At 35.1% G+C, this 9,634-nt stretch overlaps 1 protein-coding gene across 1 annotated transcript; it reads right to left on the bottom strand.

The window, feature by feature from the left end:
• Positions 1-2,487: 2,487 nt before the first annotated feature.
• On the bottom strand, positions 2,488-9,502 carry LOC110712329 (haloacid dehalogenase-like hydrolase domain-containing protein 3). Its single transcript, XM_021890779.1, has 10 exons — positions 8,855-9,502; positions 8,616-8,735; positions 7,037-7,119; positions 6,216-6,299; positions 6,048-6,123; positions 5,871-5,943; positions 5,570-5,643; positions 4,407-4,500; positions 3,834-3,915; positions 2,488-3,750 (listed from the first exon to the last, which is right to left on the bottom strand). Exons 1-9 carry the CDS (start codon positions 8,976-8,978, stop codon positions 3,849-3,851), a joined length of 795 nt encoding a protein of 264 aa, XP_021746471.1. The 5' UTR covers positions 8,979-9,502; the 3' UTR covers positions 2,488-3,750; positions 3,834-3,848.
• Between the last annotated feature and the right edge of the window lie 132 nt (positions 9,503-9,634).

Below are 9,634 nucleotides of genomic sequence, written 5' to 3' on the forward strand. Positions count from 1 at the left end.
GAGTTATCTGATGTAATATATTTTGAAACTTTGGTAAACATGGCTCATCATCAGTTCTTTTTTCAATAAAAGTCTAGCTGCCTGCATTAATTCAGCATAGGCTACTAATTACAAGACTAATAGTATCAAAATACTTCTACTGACTGCCGGTGCTGTCGTGTTGCAAATAACTAACTTGCCTCAGATTAGGGAGCCGATACTTCGTTGAAAAATGTTGTATGTGCTTCCTTCACCTTTATTTATTTGGACCACATCATTTTGGCTCGTGCAAAGAAAATATTAAATTGTTACGGTATAAAATTTATAGCTTAATACAATCTTTTACTGTATAAAATTAAATAACAAATAAAATATTTAAGGAAAAAAAAAAAGATATAGCAAAGAAACAAAGATTAACAATATGCTTGAACAAAGATTCAATTCCTTAACCTTAGATTCCAAAAGGAGATACTATTACCATGATATCATAACCAACTAAGCTGAGGAGAAATACATAAACTATTGTCGAATAAAACCATAATAAATAAACAATGGGTGCCAGCTTAGACAACACAACAGCCCACGAATTTGGACTATGAGGGCCAGGCCTCCACCCGCCCCTGGTAGTAGATATAAGCATAATAATAGTCGATAAGAACCAAATTAAAGTCAAGCAGATACAAGAAAAGTTTTACTCAAACCAAGCAAACAGCAAATTGACAATCTTGAAATTACAAATGCTGTTACAAGGTTCCCCAACGTCTACCAGAACTTAGTTTGCCGAAGCTTCTGTCCCAGCTGCAGATGATCCTGATCGCGAGCAAACCTCATCTCGTTTTAATCGTAAGATTCTAAAACACGATTCAATATAGAGGAAACCTCTTCAAGCAGATCACCTTTTATTTGAGCTTTACCTTCATCAGAAGATGAAAGACGATGAGCTAATACAGAAGTTATCATGCCATCTTTTCCAAATGCAATGATAGTAGGATATGAACTATTGAAGAACCTTAAGAAAAATTTGTCACTCTTGCCGGAGCCCTTTGTATGACACACTACCCTATCCTTATGTGAGTTAAGAGTAATCTCTAGAATCAGAGTCTTGTAGTGTAGTTATCTCACTTGAAAATTCTCCATCACTCAAGGAAACCATTATAATTTGCACATCATTACACTTGCTGAAACCCTTCACTGCAGCATAAACATCATGATGAATATGAAATGGATAGTCAAAGTAGAGCAGAATCTTCTTCTTCATCTTCCGAAACTCCTGGATTTCTAGTAACTTCAAGAATGACTCTAGGGTGACTTGCCTTAGTTCTTCCGAGATTTTCTGGACAACGCAGTCAAGTCTGAAAGGATATGCATAACCAAACATCTGCATCAGTTCTGCTCCGCGAGGTTCAACAAATAAGCCATTAGGTCCCAAAATGACTATCCTTTCTCCACACTCAAACATATGGTTCAGCATAATGGACGCAGTACTGTTATAGGGTGCAACCCACCAAGGGAGATTCCGCTTTGCTAACACATTGAGAAAATCCTGTTTAGCTGACTGCGGATCATGAGCCGTGTTTATTCCAGGAAAATAAACCAAGACAATCTCCAATTCCTTGCCATTCTGCAAACAGGCTTGTGCAATCTTAGGAAGCATGGGAATCATATGTCCTGAAGTAAAGAGATACAGCCCGACAAGCTTGGATTTGAGTTCTGAAATAGACACATTCTCCTGATGAAATGCCCCATTTCCTAGAGGAATCTTCCTGGAGACAATATCAAAGGTTTTGCAACACAAAAAAGTCCTCGAGAGTTGAGATTCCTCATAGCTTTGGTAGGGACAGTGATAGCACAATCTTGTACGCGTAAGTAACTTTCTTAGAAACAAAGGGAAAAGGGGTGGAGTTTGCCCAATAAATAGGAACGAAGGAAGTAGCATGTATACCGCCGGAAACAGGTGAGTAGAGCAGAACAGTTTGATTGGGGTCAACCATAAAAGTTACATCAGACTGCATCCCACCCAGAGACTTGCACACACGGTGTCGATGAGACTTAGCACGAAACGGGACTGCAAGGCAATTAGGTGGGAACCCGTCTAAGAAAGCAAGGAAGGCATCCTTATCACGAGTCCAACCACGTCTCATCCTGGCAACTATGACCATCTCAAAAACCGCCCTTCAATTTAGAGTAAAGATCATAAGATGCAGCTGCAATACTCCAGGTGGACGAGGAAGAATAACAAACAGGCAAGAAGAAACAGCAAACCATGACAAATTTCCCACTAAGATCCTCCGCTTTAACAACACGACCATCTCTACTAACAAGGTAATCGTTTGGGCGAGAAAACAACAGGGATTCAATATCTACAAACCCCCCGAGCTTGATGTCGCATTTAAATCTATAATTAGCATTACGACATTGATCATAAATAAAGTTTTCCAATTTTTTAGTAGAATCTATAAAATAAAAACAGATAAATATATAAATGGAAAAATGGTAAAAATTCAACTTTTCACCTTTCTTCCCTAACTCATAGGCTCATAACATAGTTGGGATTATTAGATAATAAACTTTAGTTGGAATTATAAGAAGTAATTTTTCCTAAGTTTATAGTATTATTTAGGCTATATATACTACGGAGTATATATATTCACACTTTTTGTATGACTAGGAATTCCGGCGTACGCGATGCGCACTATGGCCAGTGTTTGAAAAGAGCTTTTACAATTGGCCCTAATGTATTTGCATGGTATTTTATTATAATTATTTGCATACAAACAATAAATGTGATAGATGTTATATAATGGTGCAATATTTTTCGAAACTTTCATAGATTTAATTTAGATTTAGTGAGGAAGTGACAAAAATGATCAATTTCTAGAAAAGTAAATGTTTGATATGCTACTATCTTCTTCTTTTTTTTTTTTTTTAGGGATATAAATGTGAAAAGAGTTTTTACTATTGGCCCTAATGTTTGCATTGTATATTATTATACCTATTTGCATATAGCCAATAAATGTGGTAAATGTTGTATAACCGTGTAATATTTTTCGAAACTTTTGTAGAGTTAATTTAGATTTAGTGAAGAAGTGATAAAAATGATCAATTTATAGAAAAGTAAATGTTTGATATGCTACTATATTCTTTTATTGGGATATAAATAGGGACAAATAAGTAAACAAACATTTTTAAGGATATAAACGTCCACACATTATTCATAAGAACTCTCTTATACTTTTTAAAAGGTATGGATAGGGATATAAATGGGAGCAAATAAGTAAACAAACATTTTTAGGAGTATAAACGTCCGCACACTATTCTTAAGAACTCTCTCATACTTATTAAAAGGTAGGTAGGGATTTGAACTCGACACAGAAGCTCACTTAAATAAATTAAGAAATACAGAGTAACAATTTTGCTCTGAATGGTAAAAAAAAAAAAAAAAAAAAAAAAAAAAAAAAAAATATCCATTCCTATGTGAATAGTAAAACCACCCTATCTACACTTCCATCAAACATGGTAAGCTTTGACTAGAGTATACCATAGTTACATAACTAAGTAGCTGCTCAGAGGAAACATAAGGTGCTAGTATTGTGCGCGGGAGCAAGCAAAACTATTGCCTACTAATTTTTACATCAAAAACAAAAAAAAATGATCGCGGTAAGAACTAAGAAAACAACAAGAGGTCCATCAAAATAACAATTTTATGGCACACGAGTTTTCTAAAGCAAGATCTAGCAAAGCCGTATGTGAGGCAGTGAGGGTAGTCTCGTCCTACAATAAATGATAAAAGAAATCAAGATAATTGGTGATACAGGAGCATATGAATCCATAAATTAAGATGTGGAGCAAATTACCATCTTCTTCGGATTTTAATGGTTCATAACAAGGATACGGTCTCGTATATCTGAGAATGACTTGACATCCTTTCCCCATAACCTGCAAATTTACTTCGATATTATGCACTCATATCAAGAGTAGCATCACCATTATCAGTGAAGAACCACCCAAATTTATCATGTGAAAGAATTATTAAGTTCACAGATGATAGATGCTTTAAGAGGCGGGATTCAGGAAACACTGAACAAAGTTATCTTGTTTTGCAGGGATAAGAAAATGGTAAGGCTGTAGTCTTCAACAACTATTTGGATAGACAAATGTAATGCAATGTTTTATATTTTTATATAGCTTTAACTTATATGCTTAAAAAGAAATAGGTTGAGAGTCTTGAGACTAGTAATTTCTAATGATGTTCCCCTTCATCCAATATCCATTATTACCTTAATAGAAAAGAACAAGCCATGCAAGAAAAATACAACAGATCAAACATTAATCTGAGAAGCTAACAATTATTTCGTATGAATCATTTTTCTATGAAACAATTCCACAAGCAAGGCAGCTGAATACATATATAATCAAGATTAACTCACCAACAATCGATTCCAACTGCATTGGCTCCACTCTTGTCAGCCTGTTCGTCATCCCCTACATGAACCGCTTTCTCAGCATCAACACCAATCTGATCTAAAATATTACAAGAAGGTCTAAGTTAGAATCCCTTTCCATGCACATTTACGTAATAATATAGCAAAGTACGCCAATCTAATTCATGGAACTACATGATTGCTGTAGGACCAATGTTCTTCAATCTTCAAGATCCATAATCACTGAAGTAACATTGGAAGTGTCAACTGCAAAGATTTCTCCCCAGGGAATTCTCCCCATATAGTAAACCAAGAGCCTATGTATTTAGATCACATATATCAAGTCATAACTTATAACCAACTTGAAAATGCAGTCAAAGGAAGAACAGTGACAAATTTCTGAAGGTTCATTTGTTCCCACCAATTCTGAAAGTTGAGATCAATCTTCTACCAATTTGAAGAATACACTAGAACAGAGCTACCCCTCTAAGTTCATTCCAGCGTTTCTCAGGCAATTAAATTGTTCACGAAAGAACCAAATGGGGAATGAGATTCCAAGGTTCACTGCTGTAAGGTGGGGCTAAAAAAGCCAACATGACAATGACTCTGCAACATTCTAAATTTGGGCGCTTAATTCATTGCTTCAGAGACGCACACGATATTTATTGACAACAAAATTTTACTAATCTAATAATTTTATGATAGAAATGAATATTAAACTAGTAGGATTAAAAGTACATCACAAAACCCAACAATTAACCATTGATCCACTGGTTTTCTGATTTTTTCTTCATATATTGTGATGAAATGCCAGATTTGGGCCCCCTTATTTTCAGGGGGTCCGTGCAATCGCTCACCCCGTTCACGCTCAGAACTGCCCCTGCTGATGACTCATTGACTAGATATTATATCAGGCAATAGAAAATGAAGGTTGCAATGTGTCAAAGAAGTCCAATGATCTCTAGTTGATTTCTTTTCCATGACATGTGCACCAAAAATAAGGTATATGGCCTACATGCTCAAGCAGGACTTGCAGGGGGGATGGTGAAGACAATAAAACATGCAACATGATTTATCAATTTATGGAAAGGACACAATTTCACTTATGCTTATCACAAACTTCATTGGAGAACCAGATATAAAAGAATAATCATGCTGGCATAGAATACCTAAAGCAGCATTGAATATCCGTGCATCTGGTTTTTCAGATCCAACCTCAGAAGATACCAAGACAGCATGAAACCTATATAAAAATCAGGAAACCCGCTGTCAATATCCAAGTGGGGGGAGTTCAAAAAAAATTCCAGCAGAAGTAGACAAATCCACAACAAAACCAAAGAGGGGAGAGGAATAAAAATATGAATCAAATATCTGATTAACAATTGGCCTGGAGAAACAGCTAGCCTTGCAAAGTAAGTGTAGTTAGAAGCATAGTACGAAAACCAGAGAGAATGGTACATTGCCACATACAAATCTATGACTTCGAGTTCCTTCAATAGCTTCCTTAACCTGGTGTCAAAGTTTGATACAACAGCCAACTTAACTGCAATAAGCATGGTAATGTAAGAGACATAAACAGTTAAGTCAAAAACAAGTTTTTACTCCTTATTTGTAGCAAATTTGAGGAAAATACTTTATGACAATGACCTCCAGCATTCTTAAGGCACAACAATGTCTCTAGGGCCCCATCTGGAAGATGCCAAGCTTGACCATTTGCATAATACTGAGGGGTAAAATTAACTACTGTTAAGATTTGAGATTATATCATCAGATTCAGAAACAATCATAGCTAGTTCTGATGTTTAGGCAAATAACCTCGTAAACTTCATTAAAGTAGCTATCATCAGCACAACCAGTAGCTTCAGAAACAACAAGCTTCCAGAATGGTCTCCCATCACCCTGTGGTGCAAATTGAGAAAATGTATAGCTTGTATAAGCTTTATTTTCAAAAACTCTCTTCAAAGAACAGTTATATGGCATAAAATCATCAGAACACATTTAGCAATGATCCAAGTAAAATTGATAACCTACTTCCAAGATAATATGATGTATGATCATCAATATCTTTTTTAAAGTATTTTTTTCTTATGCAGGCTCTATCATCTATTACCAGTGATAAAATGTGAGCTGGCTGGACAATATTTTTTACAACGTGCAGGCCTGCAAGTGGTTTTGGGACAGGCAGATGGTCAAGCCTACACTCTAAATAACATCTTCAAATCTCTTCTATTAAGTTATCCCATCCACAAACTATTCTGAATTTGTCAAATAATAATACTAATCCCTTGTACAATTAAAAAGAAACCAAAAGAAATATAAGACATCACTGCTAGCTTCACTTCTAGAGAAAAGATCTTAGGAACAACTAGTAGACAATATACAAAAATAAAAATCACACTATCCAACAAATGCTAACATAGTAATAGTCACATAAAATATAAGAATTTCTGTTTTGGATGACCAATAACTACCCAGTAAAAAGCTTATTGTTCCATTGAATATTGGGATTTTTAATGATTTGGATGGAATTGTCTTCAAGTTTACATTTGAAACATTGAAGGAAGAACAGACGCCATTGCTCCCATTAATCATGTGATTATAAGAGCATTTTGCAGATATTCAAGATTCAAGTTTACCTGGTAGCGAAGTTTCTCAGGCCATGGAGCAGAAAAGGCTCTCTTGAATCCTTGCTTTATTTCAGGTGGAGTTGCACTCAACCCTGAACATTGCATCATATCAATTCGTATTATATAATATTGACACATAAAAGACATGAATCATGAAACCGTACTTTCTGATGATCACAAGAAAAGATCCTAAATAAAAAAAAAAAATGGAATAACAACCAAACAGAAGGTAGAAGGGACACTATAAACTAACTCCAGGAAGCTCTTCTTTTTAACCAACTAAATAATCAATGTTTTTATTGAATTTATTTCTTCAGTTCCTCCTGCTATAACCAAGTCAATAATTCAACCCACTTTCTATTTTTTGTACTTGTTCAATTACATGAAACCCTTCAATCTGCTAGAGTACTTCCCTATTCTCTGGAAATTTCCCTCTTACTGTCAGTATTTTATCGTGCTTACATTGACTCTACTTCACATTCTTATAACAGTTTTTAAAAGTCTTAGAAAAGATGTAGTATCATCCATTATGGTGTATGGCCGAAGATACACCATGTGGAGTTGAATGAAATGGTTCTAATTGGTTCTTATTATAGTTGCAAATTTCGATTGTGTATAGTAATAGAAAAATTCCTGATTACAAATCAAAATAATAAGCTTTGTACACCACTTTCTTGTCCTTCATTCCTTCATTTGCTTCCTGTTGTGGATTGAGCTCTCTATATTCATTATACACCAATCTTTCGTACACACAACGAAGTGAATGAACACATGATGAACTATCCACTGAAGTATCTTATTGACATAATAAAACGTGGAATCATTTGTCACATCCGTAACCCCTCATAATTAAGATCATAACATGGTTTCACTTCCAGCAAAATGACCATTTATAAAATTTAAAATCATAATACCCAAGATGATGCTCAATGATGATTTTAATGTGATTCCCTTGTTTAGACACTTGAGTGATGAGTAGAACTGTAGAAGTTTCTCTTAGAAAATTGGATTTAAGGTCTTAAGGATTTGGATTTCCAAAGGAGCAATTCGGATTAAATGAGTTTAGATTTCTTAAGTAGAAAGTGGTGCAACATTAAGCGAACCGTAAGATGAGATTGAGTCGGATTAATGACAAGAGTTGTCTAGTTCTAGTGCATCTCTTGTTGTGAATGATCCAACTCAATTTCGAATTTTCCTCTTACAATTCATTTGATGTTGCACCACTTGTTATTGCCCTCCACTCTCTTCTTTTAGTCTTTACTGCCTTTTCAAGTTCAATGTTCAAGGGAAAAGAGGTAGAGCTCTCTGTCAAATGGCGCCGTGGGAATTGGTGTCCCATCCCTATATTAAAGTGATGGCACATTGTGTAACCTATTCAAGTTATAACTCCTTATTCGAATATGTAACAACTTTTTCCGAACATCAAAAACATTAAAGTGACTCTTATTTCCGGAACAAGAGGGTAGTTTAAAACTATATACAAACAAACCACATTGGAACAATGATTTCCCATCTCATAATCTGAACATAGCTTGTCCATGAAAACAAACAAAACCATAAAAAATACAAAGGTTGAATTTTCACTTACCATATTTCTTTCCAATTCTAGCATAAGTCTGTTCAACAGGCTCTGAAAGCTGCAAAAGTGTACCCCCAGCATCCAACAACAACCCATCATATGCTTTCTTTTTCACTGAATTTCCGTTCTCTGCAAATTCAAAACCCAGTTCAGATTAGTTAATCAAGACTCTAATTAACCCCACAAATTGACAAATTAACATAAAATTAAAATTGGGAAATTGTAAATTGATGATTTTAAAAACCCACCTGTATAATTAGCCATAGCTGAAGATCGAAGGTTAAAAAGAGGAAAGTTGGAGATATTTTTGGGAAGAAGACGATTAAATTTGAGGGAATTATAACTGGAGCATCGGAACAAAGTTGCCTCCATTATAATTATAATGTTGAATGAATAATGTAAGTTACATTAACCAAGGTTGTTGAACCAAAATGAAGGGTTGTGAGAGTAGAAAGAGGAGGATGGAGGAGAAAAGAGAGATATTCATTCCCAAAAAGAAGTATATTAGAAACCAGAGCACCAGCACCTTTGCCTCGTACTCAACCAAGCTAAGGTTGCAATGTCAGCTTCTAAGTTTTAAGGCCACCCAACAGGTGTAAGTAAAGTGTGTTTGTTTCGGGTTTAAAGACAAGGTTAGGGATGTTAACAAGCCGAGTAGAGAATTTTTTATGTTAAAACGGAATGATTAATCAAATTTTATTTAATTTTTATTGTTCAAGTTGGGATATAGTAACTCAAAATTTAAAGAGATTATGAACAAGTGAAGATTATCCCAATGAAATAGGAATATCAAATTTAATCGTGAATATTGTTAGTTTATGTAATTATTCACAATAAGTGTGTCAGGGAGTTGCATAACCCTTTTAAGTACCCTTGAGTGTCAGGGGGTCTATAAACTAATGACGATAATCAATCAAACATGTCCATGGGAAGAAAGGTTGATTCCAGAGATTAGGTTCAAGAGCAATTAATTAGATGTGCTGATACCCTCTGGTGCATTGGTTAAATCTGATGCTATTCTAACTCTT

Source organism: Chenopodium quinoa, unplaced genomic scaffold (assembly GCF_001683475.1).
Source record: "Chenopodium quinoa cultivar QQ74 unplaced genomic scaffold, ASM168347v1, whole genome shotgun sequence".
NCBI classification, from domain to species: Eukaryota; Viridiplantae; Streptophyta; class Magnoliopsida; order Caryophyllales; family Amaranthaceae; genus Chenopodium; species Chenopodium quinoa.